Source organism: Anas platyrhynchos, chromosome 5, assembly GCF_047663525.1.
Source record: "Anas platyrhynchos isolate ZD024472 breed Pekin duck chromosome 5, IASCAAS_PekinDuck_T2T, whole genome shotgun sequence".
Classification (NCBI taxonomy): Eukaryota; Metazoa; Chordata; class Aves; order Anseriformes; family Anatidae; genus Anas; species Anas platyrhynchos.
In genome coordinates this window covers 62,985,004-63,005,984 of record NC_092591.1, presented here as the reverse complement: position 1 = coordinate 63,005,984, position 20,981 = coordinate 62,985,004, and the positions used below count along the sequence as shown (strand labels likewise).

General features: G+C 37.2%; 1 protein-coding gene across 6 annotated transcripts in view; it reads left to right on the top strand.

Moving 5' to 3' along the window:
• DENND5A (DENN domain containing 5A) overlaps positions 1–20,059 on the top strand; it is a 59,479-nt gene extending 39,420 nt beyond the window's left edge. For 3 of the 6 annotated variants that reach the window (XM_072039370.1, XM_027461085.3, XM_072039366.1), the window contains 12 exons: positions 401–505; positions 2,781–2,865; positions 4,300–4,384; positions 5,421–5,549; positions 9,420–9,541; positions 11,465–11,610; positions 12,078–12,196; positions 13,359–13,540; positions 14,390–14,472; positions 16,304–16,427; positions 17,432–17,600; positions 18,303–20,059. In XM_072039370.1, coding sequence (XP_071895471.1) covers positions 401–505; positions 2,781–2,865; positions 4,300–4,384; positions 5,421–5,549; positions 9,420–9,541; positions 11,465–11,610; positions 12,078–12,196; positions 13,359–13,540; positions 14,390–14,472; positions 16,304–16,427; positions 17,432–17,600; positions 18,303–18,486 — 1,533 coding nt within the window. In that variant the 3' untranslated portion in view covers positions 18,487–20,059. The remainder of the gene's footprint in view (positions 1–400; positions 506–2,780; positions 2,866–4,299; positions 4,385–5,420; positions 5,550–9,419; positions 9,542–11,464; positions 11,611–12,077; positions 12,197–13,358; positions 13,541–14,389; positions 14,473–16,303; positions 16,428–17,431; positions 17,601–18,302) is intronic. The other 3 variants (XM_072039369.1, XM_027461087.3, XM_072039367.1) reach the window with 1 other exon arrangement.
• The last annotated feature ends 922 nt before the right edge of the window (positions 20,060–20,981 follow it).

Below are 20,981 nucleotides of genomic sequence, written 5' to 3'. Positions count from 1 at the left end.
TGCAGTGTATGTTAAATGTGGTGTCCGTGGAATATTATATGGGGAATTTTTTTCATGAAGGGTAATTAAATTTTTAAAAGTAAAACCCTTGCTATTTTGTTTCTTTCAGAATTATATAGGGATAGTTAAGTGTTGCTTGTGGGATTAGATGGAGTTTTAAGGTTTTTATTCTCTCCTCATTTGTGCAAAAGAATAACAAGGAAACTGAGGATTGTAACTTTTTTTTTTAAAGAATTTGCAGAATAAATGTATGTAATCCAAACAACTGTAATTCAGTATCTGTCCCCAGCACCCAAACACCAGTGTTTAAATCTGCTCTCCTTCAAACTTTATAGCAGTAGTTTCTCTATGTGAAGATTTATCATGTGATTCTCTCCCTTCCCTCTTGTATATCACTTAGGATAGAAGCTGTACTGCTTTCGTCTTAGAAGACAGAGCATCAGTATACTCTGCTTCAACTCAGATTTGGGCCTTTCAGACCACCAGACGGCCAACCCTACATAAGGTTAATGCTTTGGATTGATTGCAGATGTTGGCAAACAGTGCTGAATGGTGGAATAAATAGAGTGGTGGAATATAATAGAGGCCTGATGGAGGAAGTGCTGTGCATCTAATACTATGATCCACAGGAAAACTGCACTACTAATTCTCTGTGTACTCTGGCCTTTATTAAATATGCAAAAGCCTGCTGTTTTATACATCAGTTTTATTTTGTTTTTCAATAATGAGCCAAGGAAGACTCCGCTTTCTCAATTGACTGTAGTAATGAGTGAGGATGGTTTTCCTTCCACCAGTCCTTGCTTTTACCTGTTTTCCTGCTGATGAGCCCTGATAGTCCAACATTAGCTGACCTACCAATTCTTCCACATGCAAAGTGAATCTGCACCTTCCTTTGCCCAAAGCAATGCAGGAGAGTTGTAGAATGTAGGGTCTGATGACCAAAGTAGTCTGAACTTTCAGAAGGCCTTTGTTGTTCCCTTGCCTGTCTCCGCTGCTTTCTTTAGGCTGTTGTTTTTTCCCTTTTAGAAATAGTTTGTGTCATCATTGCTACTTGAAGTTAGAGCAGAGTAACATGATGGTAAAGGAAGCGGGCAGATACCTACTGCATGAGTTCTTACATTCATCGTGATCGTTGGCATATATTTGCTACAAGATTCTTTGTTTGCTGCTTTATGTGCTCTTTTGCAGTTCTCCTTGCCATGGCAGCAAGATGCTGAAGCAGACTGCATGTGTGTGTATGTTTATTCAGAGCAATACTCTTTTCAGTGTAACCGTTCTCTGGTTGATGTTTTCATGTTCTCTTTTTATGTTTTTATAAGACTCACAATTTTGGCTTCCCATGTTGGATCTGTCAGGTATTGAGGCATTGGGCTTTTCTGAAATTTTTTTAATACCTTCACCACAAAGTATTTTCAATAATTTTCTCAACACAGATATAAAAGACACTTTTTATCTTTTGGAGACAAGCTGTTTCATTTGGTATAGATAAAATGTCTTGGAATGAGCCATCATGATTGTTAGTGAGCTGTAGGATAGAATTGATTAGAGATGTTTAAATATATATATTTTTTTATTTTTTTGACTTTCAGAGTTGAACCGTAATTACTGCAATTCAGGAAGGTACTTACATGATTTTAGATGTGAAATCAATAGTACTGAATTGACAGCTCTCGCTTTACAGTCAGGGTTTCTTTATGCACAAAGTTGTAACTAAAAATCTGGCTTTATAATATGACTGGTCTTACAAAGTGCAGAATTGCTAGATTTTTACTGGGATTTCCAGTTAATGTAATAATTAAGGAAGATAATAGCTAATAGTAGTTAATTTTCATTGTAAATAATTTCAATTAATGTGCTGGAGAGACCCTACTCAGTTAATGCTGCCTTCTGTGGCTTTGCTAGTCTTTGATTTATCATGCAGAATATTTTAAGATGAAACCAAGAATCTTCTAATTTGCCAATGAAATATTTCCTGCCTTCTTTTTTCAAGTCACCTGAGGTTTAAGAAAGAAACATAGTGAGCAAGATGCACCTTTTTAACATTATTTGACAGATTAATCTTGACCTAAATACTGCATCCCAAACTTAACTTTAAAGTTGTTTCTGTAATGTGTAGAACAAGAGTATTCTTGCTGATAAGCTTTGGTTGTCCTACTTGTGTTTTGATTTGTTTTTACTTTACTGTGTTTGTAATTATCCAGGTCTTTTACCTGATGAAACTGAGGGAAATGTTTTGAGTTTCTGCAAATTGACAGCACGCAGCTATAGCCCTGAATTACCCTGAAGGGAACAGATACGCAAGACTTGGTCTGGGTGTGAGATGGTTTACCCAGGCTGGTTCTGTGCATCTTGCCAGCTTGCTGCTGGAGACGCAGGGAGGGAAATGCGTAGGAAAGATGACAGTCGCAGTCTGAGAACTTTGCTTGTGCATAATGTTTTACAAGGAATTTAAATGTTTTCTTGTCAAGTTGATGAACAATCATGTTGATGAAACTTGGCTGACTTTTCCAGATTACCGGAATCATTAGTTTGTAGTAGTTTTTGACTTTGCTTTATTTTCTCATCCTCTTTACAGCTACCGAGAAACTGAAACTTGTCTCTTTTTTTTTTTTCTTTTCTAATTATCGACTTTGTAGGAGAAACATATTTGAAGCAAGCTTGTTGTTGTTGTTATGGCTGATATATCCTATTATGATTTAAGCCTTTTTATTCAGCTCATAGTTACATCTTCTGAATTGGGATCCTGTATTCTGTAGTAACTAATATATTTTTAATTCTAGGGAAAGTCTGCTTTGTGGTCTCATCTGCTGCATTACCTTGAAAACAGACAGAGAAGAACTACATCAGGCAGCTTCAGTACCTCAGGTAAGATTAGCTTCTGCTGGAAGATGATGAACATACAAACAAAACAGCTGAGTAAAAGCTGCCTGCTGATTTGCACCAAGTAAAGATTGTTTCCTTGGAAATAACCCTTCATAAATTATAACCAAATCGAGTATTTAATTTGCTAGGGAATTAATATGGGCCTGATTTATTGTCTCAATGTGTTTTGTGGAAAATTAACTTTTTTGTGATTGCAGTAGTCAGATACTAGAAATATCTGATGCTTCAAAGACTTTAAAATGGGTCTGCTCCAACATAAGATCTTCTTTATGACCTATAGTCATATGGCTTCGTGACTGACAAAGCCTACCAAGTCATAGATGGGGTTGAGGGGAGTGCATGTAAGCACACAAAATTGTGTTGTACATCCTGAAATTTACATTGCTTCTTCAGGAAAAAAAGAAGGGGGGGGGGGGGGGAGGGCAGCCAAATGGTAGTCTTAACTGTTTTTTAAAAAAAAGTCATTTAAAAATGCAAAAATCACTCAAGAAATGCATGGTAATTTTTGACATAGCAAATGTTATCGTAAAAGTAATACTGCATGTAAGATCCACTGATGCTTTCAAAATTATTAACGTAATTTTTAAATGCTACTTTTTGTGTCAGTTGGGTATATATAAGGTATAATTTTGTAGACAGAACATTGTTTTGTTTTATTTTTTTTTATATTGTATTTAAGTTGCTATAAGCAAATTGCTTAGCATGACTATAACTTACAGGGCCTTGTACATGCTAAAGTCTCCTGAATGTCACTTGGTCCTGTGCACAGGGCTTTTTGCATATCAGATGGAAAGCTGTGCCTGTCTTAGGCTTTCTGACTTGGGACTCAGGGCAGGGGACTGTATTCAATATATGATGAGATTCTAGAGTGAAATTTGAAAGATAAGAGTAATAATGTTGCTTAAATTGCAAATTAAGACTGTTGATGTTATGATGATATGTGGAGTGATAGACTAGTTGAACATACGGTTGTGGTGTACAGGGTAAAATGTTGAACACTGTTTTCTAATGTTAGTTTGACCATGAAATAAAATAGGGTAGACTTTAAAAAATAATACTTGATTAATATAAGTCTTAAGCCATTTGATGTCATACCAATATCAGCTGAATTTAAGCTCATTAATATATTAATGCTCACTGTGTGCTGATCTGCATAACCATCTGTGTAGCGTATCATATTTTCATGTCATTGGAAATGGAAATATGCCACAGTATCTTTGCAAACCTATGACTCACCAAAACAGCAAGAATGCAGTAGGGTTCATTACTTGCATGAGTCTTTTAAAAGAAATAAAATAAAAATTTAATCACCCCTTTCTACATGCAAGTTGGCATTAATTTACCTTCTTCGTACATTGATTTTTAAAATCTTTAGATGGTTTTCACTAACAGAAAATTCTGTTCTTCTGGATCTAGGCATACTTCTTGATTCAGAAAGGAGAAAGTCAGATACCAGTCCAGCCATGTCACCTCTTAGAATCTCTCTCGTCCAGGATATGAGGTGAGTTTGAATTATTAAAACCAACACACCAAAAACCCCATGAGACTTGCATATTTATTTTTGTGTAGAATGTGTACCATACATGATGCATGCACCTGTGCATTCATACGCCAAGGGGGGGATGTGGGGAGAGAACTTGCTGAACCATTTTAAAGTACATAGTGCAACTGTTTCACTGACTTTTACAGAAACATATTTCGTACTGAGGAGATTTTACATTGTCACAGCTACTACTTTATAGAAATACACTGAAGCAATTTTTATCTTTTTGTAATATTTTGTATTGTTTTATTTCCACAGAGCTGTGGGTGTAGCATATGTATTTTCCTAGTCATTTCCAACTTGGTTGTATAATTCTGAGCTAAGTCTTGCTTCTCAGTGAAGAAAGCAGTGTAAAGAACTTGTTTAATATAAGGAATGATTTTGTCTAACACAGTTTTAGCAGTGCGAATAAACACCTATAACTGTAACTTCTGCTAGATGTCCTTTCTTCAGTACATAAAAACAAAAAATGCAAAACTAAAAATCCCTTCAAAACGAATTTGTTCTTTCCTCCTTTTTCCTTCCCCAAATCTATTTTTTTTTCAGTACGAAGGAGTGAATTGAGGATTTCCAAAGGTCATGGTTGTCCTTTAAGAGCATACCGTTTGCATCTTGTACTTAGAAAAGCTACTATTGAGCACTGTAAATATAGTATGTAAAAAACAGTATGTAATTTTCAAAAGCACTCAGCCGTAAATATTGCAGAGAAGTTCCAGAATGCTTCTTAAATCACGTGAAGCAATGGGCCTGCTTTAGAATTTTATAAAAGGGTACTGTGTTGCAGATTCTTCTTTTTCAGGCTCCTATTTTTTTCCATCTAGTTATGCAAGGAATTTAGCTATTGTTGAATATTAAGGGTGACCACGTCTCTTTTTCCAGTAGTGTGTGTGATATTTTGCATTTGTGGCAAAATCCCTTCTTCAGCCTAGCTTGGTTTGAAAGAGCTATCATGCTTTGAAAATAATGTGTGGTATCTGTTGCTTTGTTCTTTCAGGCATATCCAGAACATCAGTGAGATCAAAACAGATGTTGGTAAGGCCAGAGCTTGGGTTCGTCTCTCCATGGAAAAGAAGTTGCTCTCCAGGCATCTAAAGCAGCTGCTTTCAGATCATGAACTCACAAAGTAAGATAGTTTATCTTGGGCAAAGCTTTTAATAATTAACCTTATTTAGTTGTTTGGATTTTTTGTTTGTTTTGCTTTTAAGTCATTCTTTCATTTGCTTAGTATTATGCAAAAAGAATGGAACAAACTAGCCTTCCAACAGTGTCTCTGTACCTGTGTATGAGCTAGTACAGAATCACAGAACGTCTGAGCTTGGAAGCGACCTTCAGAGATCATCTAGTCCAACTCACCTGCTCAAGCAGAGTCACCTAGAGCTTGTTACACACGAAAAATAGTTGTGTTGTTATTATTTACTTCTTGGGTTCTTCAGATACAGCATCAATTCTGTCAGCAGTAGACTTTGTTCAGTTTTGAATTGCGAATTTCATCAATTGGTAGGGATTAAATCAAATAGGTCTTACGTCCAAACTCAACTACTTTGAGTTAAGCTTCTTATCTCAGTGCCCTCTCTGTAACTATTCTTTTTCACAGTGCATGGCAAAGGGCAGCTTAGATCCTAGTTGCAGTTTTGTCACAATATGAAGAGCGTAGAGTTAGATCCAGATGTTCTTCTGTGGTTCTGGTTAGTGTGACTCTGAATGTGACTGTTCCTTAGCTTCTCAATTCTGTTTCCACATCTGGGACATGTTTGTCTATTACATTCTCCTAGCCCCTTTCAGTTGAATGTAACATAATGTAGACACAATCAGCTTCCCGTGTGTTTCAGGAGAGCAGATGAATGGTGTACACCATGAAGGTGGCTACAAGGCTGTGTTGATCAGTTCTTGCATCTCATTGTGGGGTAATAAGCTTAATATGAGATCTGATAATATCTTCCATCTTAATCTACCAGAGCATGGCTATCCACATTTCTAAATCAAGCTGTCTTGCAGGTTCATTTCTCTTCTTGTACACAGTAAAGACTTTGCATTTATATCCTGCTTAAGAACATGAAGTTAATTGGTTTCATAATCGTCAAATATCTGCTATGATGATCCATATTTTGTTTCTATTACTTCTAAACATTTCAAAATACACAATTTTAAATTCCTTTGATTACATATGAGACCATTCAAAATTTATGGAAAGGCCCAAGCATTAAGACCCAAAACGCTGTTTAAAGAGCATTTGATGCTTCTATAGGAAGAAAATAAGAGAAGTATTTGATGTACAGAGTTTGGGGTGGGGTGGGGAATGGACTTTGAGAGAGTTCCAAATTCTGTTGGCTTAAACTCTGTCAAATCTGTGCTAGTGCTTCTTAAATATGCATATTTGAAAGGCAAACAAAAAAGAAATGCTCAACACAAGGGCCTGTTTTCTTAAAAGGGCAATGTCCAGAGCACGTGCACTTTGTATTATCTTTGTAAACATAAATATTTTTTAAACAGTTGCACAAACTAAAGTACAGGCCATATTTAATACAAATTACGTAATTTCAGGAATACCAGTCTGAGGTTTATTTAGTATAGCCAGTTCAGTTAAAAAAAAAAAAAAAAAAAAAAAAGGTATTGCTAATAAGTTTGGGCATACTGTCTGTTGTGGAAATCATGGGTTCTTGTGTTTGTCCAATGAAACTTTTTTTTAGTAGCAAGTGTAAAGCTAGTAATTTGCTTTAATTGAAGACTTTTTTTCTGGAGACAACCTAACCCACGCTGTCTCTTCTTCCTCTTGCTTTACTTTTCTCCTACCAAGATCAGTGAGCCACAAATGTCTGCCCAGAACCTTGACTGCTAACTACTTGAGGTTTACCTTGTGTTGAATTATGCTGGACTTCCTGATAAAGCTGTAGCCTTCCTCTTTTCTTTGCAACAGTGTGCAAAGAAAAGCTGAAGGACACAGTGAGGACAAGTAGTAAAGCTTCTTCTGTCTCTAAATTAAGTGAATTAACGGTCTATTTCAGGTTGAATTTGGCAGTGCTCATCCCCTGCAAAACAAATGTTGTGGGGGGGAGGGAAGAAAACTCTCAACACTAGCTAATGCACTGTTCATCTATCAGACAGATTGTGATTCTCCTGCACAGAGTGAGAAAACAGCAAAAGTATGTTTAGAATGAAAGCGACAAGCAAAGGAGCAACTTGCATAGAAATTACACTGATTTTTTGTAATCCCGTGTCCTTTGCACTGTGTGTTTAGTTATCCAATTTAAGGGTATTCTACATGGTTTGGACTAAAAGTGCTTTCCACTTTTTGTTTTTAGAGGAAGCAGTGCCAAGTTCAGGAAGGTGCTAAGAGTATGCAACTTCCATCATTTTGCATTTACCATGATGTAGGGTTGTTCTGTTTTGAAATCAACTAGTTACTAGTTATTTTATTTAACTAATTCTCTTCATTTGGCGTTTGCTGAAAATTAGAGGAGAAATAAAACAAGTTTCATTCTAGTTTGTGGAGGGACTAGAGTTAGAGAACAGAAGGAAATCACTTAGTTTCATCTGGAGACCTTATGTGCACAAGTAAATTGAGAAATCTTTTATTTTGGAAAGACAAGACAGCACGTACCATTGTGGATAGACCATCTAAGTACGTGCTTCAGATTGTTCAAACAAAACACAGGCATGGTGACCCATGAGACACTTTTGGACTTGCTAACCCTCGTGGCTATGGGCAGGCTATGATGATTTAAGACTCAGTTTCTTTACTTCCACTGAGTATTTCTCTAGTGTTAATGTTTTTTTATGTAAGTGAGAATGTGTTTGTGCACATGAGTTACTTATATTGATACATTTTGCAGACTTCTGGCTAGTAAACTACTGGCAGACTCTTTTGTAATTGATATCTGAAATTGAGGAAAGCTGTCAGGATGCCCTCCTGGCAGGAACAATCATCCATTGCCCTGTCAGTATTTCTAATAGCTAATTCATGCATTCGTGATATTTTGAGTATTTCCTCTAGTCTCAGTTGGATTTTGATGCATCTTGGCATATTCTTTTGTAATAATTCACCAATGCTAGCATTATTTAGTGGTTGCATAATTAACCAAAATGGTGGTGGTCTCTGTGTGCAAGTGAGAAACTTTAAGAGTATTTTCCAGTCAAAATTTTTGCTTGAAATGTATTGTAAAATCTCATCAAGGTTTCACAGTTGCAGGTCTTGCAGTGTTAATTCGCTAATGTGCCTGAGTAATGTGTATAAGATTATTTCCCTTTAGAGTACATTTTTCTGCATAGAATCTCTATTAGGGAGGGAAGGCTACTGAGCTACATCTTTTCGTATTTCCACGTAAAAGAAGTTGCAGTTTTGTCTGGTTCTACAGTCCTTGTAAAGAATTTTCAACCCAGGAGAAGGGGAAGAGCAGGAGTTTACATCACCTCTATGTGCATGTGAATTTGGTTATCTCAGGAGCTGTATGCTGTAAATATTGAAGCTATTTCCTAGCTTAACATGTGGGTTCCTGAAGACCCTGGGATATTACTTATAACCTAATACAAGTAGATAACCTCAGTGCTTGCCCTAGTATCCTTTGAAAAGAGTCTTCCAACTGTCCAGTGTCCTGTGTACTGAATGACTGTCCGCTGACACCATCTGCTGGGAACTAGCTTGTGAGGACTTCAGTTCTAGCGTTTCACATTACCAAAAAAGGTCAGATTTTTTTTTCCTGAGGAAATACAAAAATCCTTCTTCCTTTTTTGAGGAATTAGGCTGAAAGAGCACCCTAAACCTTGCTTTCAAGTGACAGAAAGTAGTGTGAAATATTGGACTGATGCACTTGGAGACTTCAGACTTACAGTGTCTACATAACTTGGCACATTAAATACTGTTGGCTCCACTAGCATCACTTGTCGTTTGTAATTGCTTGCACATTCTTCATAGTTTACCTAATAAATATGCATAATAAAAAACATTTCACTGAAAGCATCTTGTTACTATGACAGATTATTTGTTTTACTTTGTCAGAAAACTCTACAAGCGTTATGCATTCCTCCGCTGTGATGACGAGAAAGAACAATTCTTATATCATCTCCTGTCATTCAATGCTGTTGATTACTTTTGCTTTACCAATGTTTTCACAACAATCTGTAAGTATTTACTTTCCCTGGAACTCTGATCTCCAGATCTGGTTGAGTACTTATCCAAATTTCTAAACAATTCTGAGCAATGTTCTTTTGTGTAGCTGTTCTTTCTTTCTGGTATCCATCTGTGTATGCTGTATCACTGTTTCTATAATCTTTTTTGGTGGGCAGTAGTGTTCTCCCCATGTGTCACTAAAGACATTTGTTTCTAACTCGGTAAGATACAGGCAGCTTTAATCCTTTTAGATGTGGAAGAGTACGCAACAGAAAATTTTGTGGTGGACTTCTGTGCACCATACAAAAAAACAGTGTGGATTGTACATTTTCAAGGTAAGAATATTAGCTCATTGCATAGCAGGAGTTAAAAAAGAAAACAAAATACCTTTCCCTTTTTCATCCTCAGCCTAGCTTGCCACATGCTTGTCTCTGAATTTGGGATAACTAGTCAAATGCTTGCTGAGGGCTGCATCAGAACTCTGCAATGCATTCAAGTGCTTTTTTTCCTTTTTCTTTTCTTTTAAAGACTTCCTGTAGATATTTTTTAGCTGTTATTGCTGACACTTTAATGAATTACAGAATTCTCATGCACTTTTTGCATGCGTGCAGTCACAGGACTTCAATGGTAAGGTATAAGAAAGACTTCAGCATTGCTGAAATTGGGGTTGGCGGTAGGTGAAGGGACCCTTCTACCCCACTGTAAGAGCTATCCTTGCTGTTATGTTATGATTCCTATTTTTGTGTCTTAAAGACAAAGCAAACAGAAATCTAAGTGAAATACTTCTTGGACTTGTGGACAAGCTCTGCTGAATGCTTTTGTCATTTTAAGACTATCAGCACAGAAAATAAAAAGGGAGGCATTTTAATTCATTCTTAAATGCCACAAGCATCAAGCTTCTAAGAAAAACCAACTACCAAATGCTTTCTTGAGGGAACTGACAGCTGAGGAGATGTTGAGGGAGAAATGTATTAAATACCTCAGCTGAAAAATACTAACTGTAACCCATTTATGAATGATAAAGAAAGCTAAAATGCCAAGAAACACAATGAGCATTTAGATAATTGGATTTTGTTATAGAAGTAGTTTGGTTAACGGGGGGCCATGTATGAGATGCTAGATGATGGAAGAACATCTCTATTTCCATCTGCCTTGAGTCAAAGAAGGAGCTTTAATTCAGGTGGTGTATTGAATTAGGCACTGGTAGACCAGGGGACCAGAAAACATTTGAGAATGCATGTGGTGCCAGTTAAAGGGGAGGAAAAAGTTGTTTATTCTTTTTAAAATCAAATCATCTTAGCATAATTAAGAGCAGCATGGTACGGAAGAACTTGCAGTATTGTTAGGTATTTTCACTGAAAGTGTTTAGCCACTGTAATGAATACTCCTGCAAGCAAGCCCTGCAGATAAAGGCTTTGGTTACTAGCTGAGTGGGAATTAGTGTTGTGTAGTGTTTATGTATGCACACACAAAAGCAGGCAGTTTGTATTTGAGCACTGAGTTGCATGCTGAGCTACAACCTAGTCCTGGATTCACGGATACTGTCCTTACCTCCTTGTCACTAAGCTGGGGACAAAAAACTATCTTCATCATATGTTTTGAGACTGGAAAACGAAAAAATGATTATATCCATATGGAGACATTGTCCAATCCGTGTTTCTTCTGTCATTTAATGGTATTTTGCTATCAGCTGTACTTCTTAATGACTCTTAATGTGTACACTTCCTGATTGTCAGTAAGTGTTTAGTAAGTAAGTGCTGGTATGATTAAATAGGAACTCTTATGTTTGTGTGTTGAGTGTGTTTTTTTTTCTTACATTTCATGGTAGTGAAGGATTGTTATGGATTAATAGTATATCGTTTTCTCTTCTGTTCATTTAAAAAAATTATTTTCCTTTTTCACTTCTGAAGTGTTATTTCTTCTTGTGTTTGCAGTGATACCATACCATATATTGATTGTTCCTAGCAAGAAACTTGGTGGTTCGATGTTTACAGCCAATCCTTGGATATGTATCTCAGGAGAACTGGGTGAAACAGGAGTCCTGCAGATTCCCAGGAACATACTAGAAATGACTTTTGAGGTTTGTATCAATTGAAACAAGAATAGTTCAGGTGTTGTTTCATTCAGTTCTAAATTTTCCCTTTGCAGTATCATCTTGTAGTACATTTCGTATCTGTGGTCTTTGTGGTTACTCACAAATACTCCTGTGTTTGTACATTACCAAGTTTAATCCATATTTAATACTATGCACAGCAAAATCATTGACAAATCCTTACTGCATTGACAGATAAGACTTATGAAAAATAAAATTTGTCTTGCTCTCTCTGTTGATCAAAACAGTATTAAGAAAAAAAAAACACACAACAAAAAACAAAGCAACAACAAACAAAAATAAATAAAGCAACTTATCCCTAAAAGCCCAGGATGGGTCATTCAGTCAGAAGAAGAGCACCACACTTCTGATGACCTATGTCAGCATTTTCTCCAAGAGTTTACTCGTCCTCTCTCCTACTGTTTACACTGACAAATTCTTTGTTTAATTTGCAGTGCCAGAACCTGGGAAAACTGACCACAGTGCAAATAGGACATGATAACTCAGGGCTGTATGCCAAATGGCTAGTTGAATATGTTATGGTCAGAAATGAAATAACAGGGCATACTTACAAGTAAGTATCATCCTGACATTTCGTGTTGGGTAAGTAGAATTTATGCAGGAAGCCAGCATAAGAGGGCTTGTTTGCTTAGAAAGGTCTTACCTCCTGGGACTCTGTCTACAGATGCTGCTACCTGAAGGCACAGAAAGGTCATTTGGCTTCTGGCATTAAACAAGTCATGATTCTTACAAAATTAAACAGTTTTCAGTTTGCAAATGCTCATGTCTACCTTCCAAATATTGGTGGAGAAGATGAGTTCACTATTACACATCTTTAAAAAAAATCTGCCTTGAGCCCGAGGCAGAAACAGCAAGTTAGCTTGCTGCTTACCAAACATGGATGATGTTTTATATTACGGCTGAGTGCTCTGTTAGAGAAGTTTGAACACAAGCTTGAACACAAGAGCTAATGAATGTTAGAAACCTGTATTTGCATGGTGAAAGTAAAGGAACAAGATTTACAGTAGGAATTAATTTAATTTGTGTTAAGTACAGCATGGTTTAGTGACTTGTCCTTTGTTTAGAGATACTTTTGTACTCATGTTGATGAGAAACTGGTGGGTAAGTCCACTCAGTTCTTTATGCAAGCTTACTTATAATTAAATGAAGAGGCAAGGTACTATTTTTGGATGCTATTCAGTTTTCTGATTGAGCTAGTTAAATTGACATCAGCATTGGTTCACAGAAAGTGGTAATGAGCAAATAAATGCGTATTTTCTAGTACCCAACTTAATATCCCAATTTCAATGTAACTGTTGGTGTTTTGGTATTTAAGCAATTTATTTAATGGTGTTTTTTTGTGTGCGTTGTTTCACCAGCTATGTGAAGTGTTCAGTGAAAGTGTAGTTCATTGTGGATCTTTCCCTTCTCTGTTTCTTCTCTCTACAGCCCTCATGCACTACATGTAGGACACAAGGCAAAATCTGCCAGTTTGTTTTGTAGGTTGTCTAGTGTGACATTTAAGGCAAACCTGGAGCTGAAAAGCTGTTTTACTTTTGCTCCCTCTGCTGGCAAAACCCACATCCAAGAATTTGTTCATTAGTTGTTAGAGTGAAGTATTTCTAATATATATAGTAGCAGAATTTGGATTTTTTGCAACTGCAGTTGGAAGTCTTCACCATGGAATTAAGTCTGGGTTGAAAGACTTGATCCAAATATCTGGTTTATGTTCTCAGGTTTCCCTGTGGAAGGTGGCTTGGAAAGGGAATGGATGATGGCAGCTTAGAAAGGATCCTGGTGGGAGAGCTGTTGACTTCCAACACTGAGGTTGATGAGCGGCAGTGTCGAACCCCTCCTTTGCAGCAGTCACCAAGCATGATCAGAAGATTTGTCACTATATCACCAAACAATAAGCCAAGTGAGTGCTGGGGATTGTCTTGTAAGGTTTTACATCATTATTTGTGGAAAGCTGCTTGCAAACAGCAACTGGAGATTTTCCTGTATTTTAAAATCACAGCTTAGAGAGGACCTGTGAAGCTCACTTAGCTGGATTCTGAGCAGGGAGTTGAACTAACTTCTGAGTTAGAACAGGTTGCTCAAATTTGTGTCTACTCAAATTCTGAATGTCTCCAAAGGTAGAAGGAAGATGTCTCTGGGCTTCTGCTCCAGTGCTTAGCTATCCTACTATTTTTTTCTGTTTTCTTGTCCTTCATTTGTGAAACGACTACTGTGGAAGAAGAAAGAAATTTGTTGTCCTGTCCTTCATAGATGAAAACACCTGCTAGTGGTTTCTGTTCGTGGATGTTAGTTTTTTATTGAGATCACTGATCTACGATTATCCTTTTCCTGATAAGTCAGGTGGTTATTGTGCTCCCAAGCATCCATGGGTTTACAGGGAACTATCACAAGATGTATTTCCAAGATACCTGGATTTGGTGGTTGTAATTGAGGAATATATCCTTTTCTTATCTTTGGGCCTGGGTCTGCAAAATCATGTAATTATGTAAATACTCTTTCTATCTGTTGTTGTGTTGAAACATCGCAGTTATAACTTTGATAGGAAAAACAATCTCCGATTCTACCTCCTCCACAGTTAGTAAAAATAGACTTGGATTTCTATTGCCAATAATCCATCACCTTTTCACTAACAGCATAAGTTATATTGGTTTGTATGCCTCTTCTCTTTTGTGATATACCTTATCTCTCATGCACAGGTACAATTTTTAAAGCATTTACAAAGTGATTGGAAGTATTTTGTATTTTTCAGAGTTAAATACTGGCCAGATACAAGAAGCTATTGGTGAAGCTGTCAATGGTATTGTCAAGCATTTCCACAAGCCAGAGAAAGAGGTGAGGACTTGTGTTGTCTGTGTAGTGGCACTCCTGTCTTAAAACTCACATTAGTAAGTGTTGGAGAGTACGTAACAGAAAAGTTTGAACTTGAAGGAACAGCCATCTGTGTCTGAAAATTCCTTAAGTAGAGCAAAAATGAGATATGGATACTAGGTAATTGAAATAGTAAATTGTCAAGTACCTCCTTTTTGCTGTTAACTGGAGTATTCAGTTAGATTTAAATATAATGTTGTGGTATTTGAAATTGTGAGCAAAATTCTGCCCAAGATTCTAGCTGTACCACTTTCAGCAATGTTGCTTCCTGTTCAGTTTGTTCTGGATTAACTGCTGTTTTATCTTCATTGAGAGTAATAAAGGGTTTTTATGTCTCTTTTGCATTATCTTGGCCACTTTTAATATGAAAACCAATGGAGTGTTTAAAAACAAACAAAAAGACCAAAGCAAAGCAGAAATGTTGTTAAAGACAATTCTGAGTTACAATTCTGAGTCATATATACATGTATAATCACCTTAGCTGGCACAGCAGTTTTTTCCTGAAACAAGCGTAAGAAGTGTGCCTTTGTCCCAAGTGTTGAAGTCCAGGCTTTGTGAGAAAGAGTGGTATGAAGTAGTGCTGCCTACTATATGGATATCCCTTGGAAGTCATTATTTTAATTTTTTACAAATTGGTCTTCTCATTCTTTCTGTGCCTGCCTTTCCTAAATTCAGGTAGCATGAAAATTTCATATTCAGTCTAATTCTGATTGCTGAGCATACTTACACAGTAATCCCAAGTGGTCATGCGTTGGTTTTGCAGAACAGAATTTACCCCAGTCATCTAAAGAAGAATTGTTATTCTTTCCCTATTTCTTGCATTGCAAAAAATGCATTGTGTTGTTTTTCTTGAAAGTCTGAGGTACTTCATACAGTGGACCTGTGATCATAACTAATTGATAAAAAAGGAAAACATGAACTTCCTGTGCAGTGGTCATTATCGTAGGTAAAACCTGCTCACAATCATAGAATCATAGAATATCCTGAGTTGGAAGGGACCCATAAGGATCATTGAGTCCAACTCCTGGCACCACATAGGTCTACCCAAAAATTCAGACCATTTGACTGAGCAAAGTTCAAACACTTCTTGAACTCCGACAGGCTTGGTGGCGTGACTACATCCCTGGGGAGGCTATTCCAGTGTGCGACAACCCTCTCAGTGAAGAGGCTCTTCCTTATACCCGGCCTGAACCTCCCCTGTCACAGCTTGACACCATTCCCTTGGGTCCTATCACTGGTGACAAAAGAGAATAGATCAGCACCTGCCCCTCCACTCCCCATTGTGAGGAAGCTGTAGACTGTGATAAGGTCTCCCCTCAGCTTCCTCTTTTCCAGGAGGAACAGGCCAAGTGACCTCAGCCTCTCCTCATACATCTTCCCCTCCAGGCCCTTCACCATCTTAGTAGCAGCCCTGTTAGCCCTATTTTATTGGGCTTTGTGAAAGGAATTTGATTGGAGAGTTTGGAAGAGCTCAAAGGCCCTTCCGAAGAGCCTAAAGAAACTCCAGTTTCCTGTGAAAGTCTAGCCTGGAAATGACACTTTGTGGCTTCATTTGATGATGGCGAGGCCCAGAGATTGCTTTCTTTAGCCTCATTCTTAAGGATATCAACAAATTTTTGAATGCTGAGGACTTAAGAGAAGTGGGCCATCCTGTCTGGGGTCACTGACTGGCAGTATATTGTAACTCTGGGCATCTGTTCATTTAAAACCTGCTTTAATAAACACATATGATACTTTTTGTGTCTTAACTGCTGAACTGAGATAAATGCTTGTGCTTTCTGTGTGCGTTTGACAGAGAGGTAGTCTGACGCTCTTGCTGTGTGGAGAAAGTGGACTTGTTTCAGCTCTTGAACAAGTGTTTCAGCATGGATTTAAATCACCCAGGCTCTTCAAAAATGTCTTTATTTGGGACTTTTTAGGTAAGTGTGATGAAAACATAACAGAGCCTGTTTGTGACTTTGAAACATATCCATCTGTGTTCCTTATCGTTGCCACTGTGTCTCAGCTGGTGTGAACAAAATACTTGTCAGAGGCATCTCAGCAGATGAAATGCTTTAAGAGCTCTTATGTCCTCATATTGTTGAAAGAGTATCTGTCTTGTGCCAGAGTTGACACTGTACTTGCACAGTAATTGGGCTGTGTCCTTCTAGAAGCAGTGGTGTAAAATTCCCTAGCGTGGAAGTTTTTAAATAAGGTGGTGAGTTGGCATATGGCAGCCTTGTTCTTAATTCAGCATTGTGAAAGCAGTAAATGGTGCTTTTAAGAGGTTGAGTTGCCTTATAAAACATAAGAAGTGGATCTAGTGCTATTTGTACTTAGTGGACATTGTAATAAGGGGTTTATAAGCATACATTTTTCAAACCGTGCTCTGTTTCCTTTGTCACAGTGCTGAATAAGTCAACTGAATACACAAAGAAATACGCAAAAAAAATACACAGAAGCAAATACACAAGAAGTGCACAGAAAATGAGTTACTTTTAATAGTGTTTCTGTGTTTTGAATAGGTGTTTCAACATAATTCTTGACCTTATTTTGTCATATTACTGTAGCATGACAAAGTTAGTTAGATACTAAAACCACTTTAGCACTGCTCAGGGGAAAGGAAGTGGAATTCCAGTTTTATACAGAAGGAACAACTAAAGTGACAGAAAAAAAAAAAAAAGCCTAGACATAATCACTTAGGAGACAAGCTTTGACTTTGTGCTGATTTGCTATTTCTCAGATATGGGTATCATATAGCGTTATGGATTTGTGCCCTAACTTATGGGGAAAGCATTATACAGTGAGGTGTTTTTAAATGTAATCATCTAAATTTGAAGGTCATTGTGCCTAATACTTTATTACAAGCACTGGAGCACAGTATTTCAGCTATTTTAGGATTGCTATTATACTGATGAAACTTATCTTCTACTATTCTTTTAAGAAAAAGCACAAACATATTATGAGACCCTTGAGCAAAATGAAATGGTCCCAGAAGAGAACTGGCAGACAAGGGCCAGGAATTTCTGTCGCTTTATCACTGCTATCAACAACACACCTAGAAACATTGGGAAGGATGGCAAGTTTCAGATGCTGGTGTGTCTTGGAGCCAGGTATAAACGAACTTTTTTATTAATACTCTTAATAAAATGAAAAATATGGTGCATGTTAGTAAGATAAAGCCACACAGCTGCTGGGTTTTGCAGTTTGGTTGTTACTTACAAAGTTCTTTGATGTAACGAAAGAAGAATCAAGTGAAGGAGGCACTGACCAAGTTCCAAGGTATTGGAATTATGGAGAAACTAAGATACGCAATTGCATATCTTAGAGCTGAGCAACTGAATCATGAGAGAAGGGTGCTGGTCTGAATAGCCTCCCTCTCCTAGCTAGCAAGGTTGGAAGATAGAAGCAGAAAACCATCAGTCATCGAGGCCTCTTCAGCTCTTGGCTGGGTGAAATCCCACCCTCCAATTACTCGTTGCAGGAGATGAGTAGGAGAGAAACCAGGACTATTTAGGAAGCCTCTTGACTCCAAGGTGGTGGAGCAGGTCAGTGACACCAGGCCTTCCTGGGGCTTCCAGGCCTCCTGGAAGCCGTATGTTTCGATGTGAGGGTGAAAAGCCTAGAAATGCTTCTCTTGCATGAGGATGTGCCCTACTTAAACAAGTGCCACAGATAGTTGCTTCCCCTTGCCTTTATAGAAGTATATGGACAAAATGGTAAGTCTAGTTGATAGGCAAAGTACAAAAATAATGTCATTGAAAATGAGAAATTAACCTGGCTTTATTTTTATTTCCAAATTACCACTTTGTCAGAGACCACCTCTTGCATCACTGGATCGCCCTGCTTGCAGACTGCCCGATCACAGCACAGATGTATGAAGACATAGCACTAATTAAGGACCATACTCTTGTGAATTCATTGATTCGAGTGCTGCAGACCTTGCAGGAGTTCAACATTACGCTGGAAGCATCTCTTGTCAAAGGAATTGATATATGACCTCTTGTCCCACAACAAAACAAAAACCCGCAACTATGTTTAAAACAGCAACAACAAAAAAAGCAACAAGGAGTGAATCACGTTAGTATGCAAGAGTTCTGTCTGCCAGTACATTGTATCGTGAACTTGTTCATGGCCCTAAAATACAACTTTGACTTTTCTTGAAGAAAACTCCAAAAATAGTACAGGCAAATGGATAGAAGCTGTAAACTCAATGTAAAAAAGAGGATTTTGGTATAAATCTATTTTAGAGTTTATTTGCTGATTTGCTTTTTACACACTTTCATGTGAAAGAGATAGAGATGAGTATTGTGCAGCTTATTTTAAAGCTGCAGTATTTCCTTGCCATAGAAAATGTGCAGTGAGCCTTTCAGCATTTTGTGAACTTGCCTTCAGATATGCTGTATGTCATAGACCCCAATATATACACTCCATTTCTGCTAAGAAGGTCATTCTATAGTTTTTAAACTAATATTTTATATATTAACATTATTACCAATGTTTGATTTTTAACGTGTTGGGTCACTGTTCTGCTGCAAGGGAACTACAAATTCTCATGTGTGCTTTTTTAATAGCTCCAAGGCACTGACTTGTCAACAAATCATGTTTTTTCCTTTATTTTTGTTGTCAGTATTATTTTTAGTGAATTCTGGGAGACTGAACCGTGAAGTGCGCAGAGATTGAAGTAATATTTTTCATATTGGTACATAATTGCACAGAAGAAATTAAGCGTCTTTTTTAACTGATGTTTTTTATTTATTTAACCTATCATTGTGTTTTGTAATTTTGTCTTTAAAAAAAATCTTCTATGATACAACTGGCTATTGTATGTTGCAATTCAGAATTGACAGTGCAGCCCACTTAAATCAAAAACCTGGAATAAGTATTTATGGTGCAAAAATGTTTCCACTTGAACCATCCTTTTGAAGTTCGATATACAGTTGCTGCTGGTAATTCTCTTAACTGCTAATAAAGAGGAACATGGACTTCCCAAATGCTAGATGATTAAAGAAAGATGTTTACGCCCCCACAAAATAATAATGGCAAACCTTTATTAGTTTGCTTATATCAGGATTCTTATTTTTTTCTGAAATTACAGTAAATAATAAGTTTTCTTTCCCTTTTGAATGGATATATCTGGAGTCCTGTTGTCACAGCTTGCTTCATTTGGCATGTTTTTGCTTTTAGCAGAAAGCTTTAGTCCACTTCTACAATAAAACAAACATTTTGAAAGTTTTATTTATTGAAGAGCTGGAAATTGGTGAATGCCTAAAGACATCTCTGTTCATTTTAATCCTCTGATAAAAATCTCTTTGAAGTGAGTATGTGATTTAACAGGCTGAATTATCAGCATCACAAATTACTGCACTGAAATTCAGGACTATGTATTTAAGAGGTCTCCACTGTATAAACTTATCTCAGTGTTGTCCTTCTTTCGAGAAACAGTCCAAGTTTTTCAGTTCATACAATGTTGTAGTAGCTTTTCTTTACCTACAGATTAGTGACATCTTGTTAGTTTCATTTCCATAACTTACAAGTATAGCACATGTATTAAATCTTTTTACTATTTTTACTTTTGTCCTATTTATTTCTTTATTAAATGGAGAAGTTCCTTTATCACTACTTTTTTTTTTTTTTTTTTTTATCAGAGCCAGATTTGCATTATAAAGATGCAAAGGCAATGTCCAAGCCACTCCTTAGGCTGGGTGGATATGAATTCTTTTGTAACATGGGGCTTACAGTACCATTTCATGGAAATATTCTGTGTGCAGTTTTTTTCAGTCTTGGAAGAGCAAAAATATTCTTTATTCTGAGAATTTCATGTATTCAACTTAATATTTTGGGAGAATCTTTCTACACTTGCCCCGCATTTCTTATTTATATAGTAGTTTTATATACAGTGCTTTCAGCTATATTTATAATAATTCTATGTAGGCTTGTAGTTTCTCAGTATGCCTGATGAAAAGAGGGCTGGATTAACCATTTTGACCTTATCAAATTAGTTGATCTCATTAAAACCGTATCTCTATCCTAGAGCAAGTATGGATTAACTTTATCTTACATGAGATAGTTAACCCTGAACTAACTTTTTTTTCATATTTGTTCACCTTAAGTGGCACAGCAATATTGCTTTGATGTGTATCTTTTGGGCCTCGTTACGGCAATGAGATACCTAGGATACACATGGGTTAGGATTAGCTAACGTGGTTCCCACACATGGGTTCTTTGGATAGCACCTGAGAATGAAGTGTCCATCAGCGGTGGTACCTGTGTGCTGGTTGTCCAGATGCAAAGGAGATTTTCTTCCTGGCTCCTCAGTTACTTTATTTTCCATGGGAAGGACCATTTCGTGATAGACACTTCGTCACAGGGGTGACTGTGCTTAATCCCAGTAAAATGCCAAGCACGTTTTTAGCTATGGACTTCAGAGAAGCAAATCCTTCCAGACTTGGAAGAACAGTAGAAGTTTCTGGAATGTAGCAGAAAAAAATGCT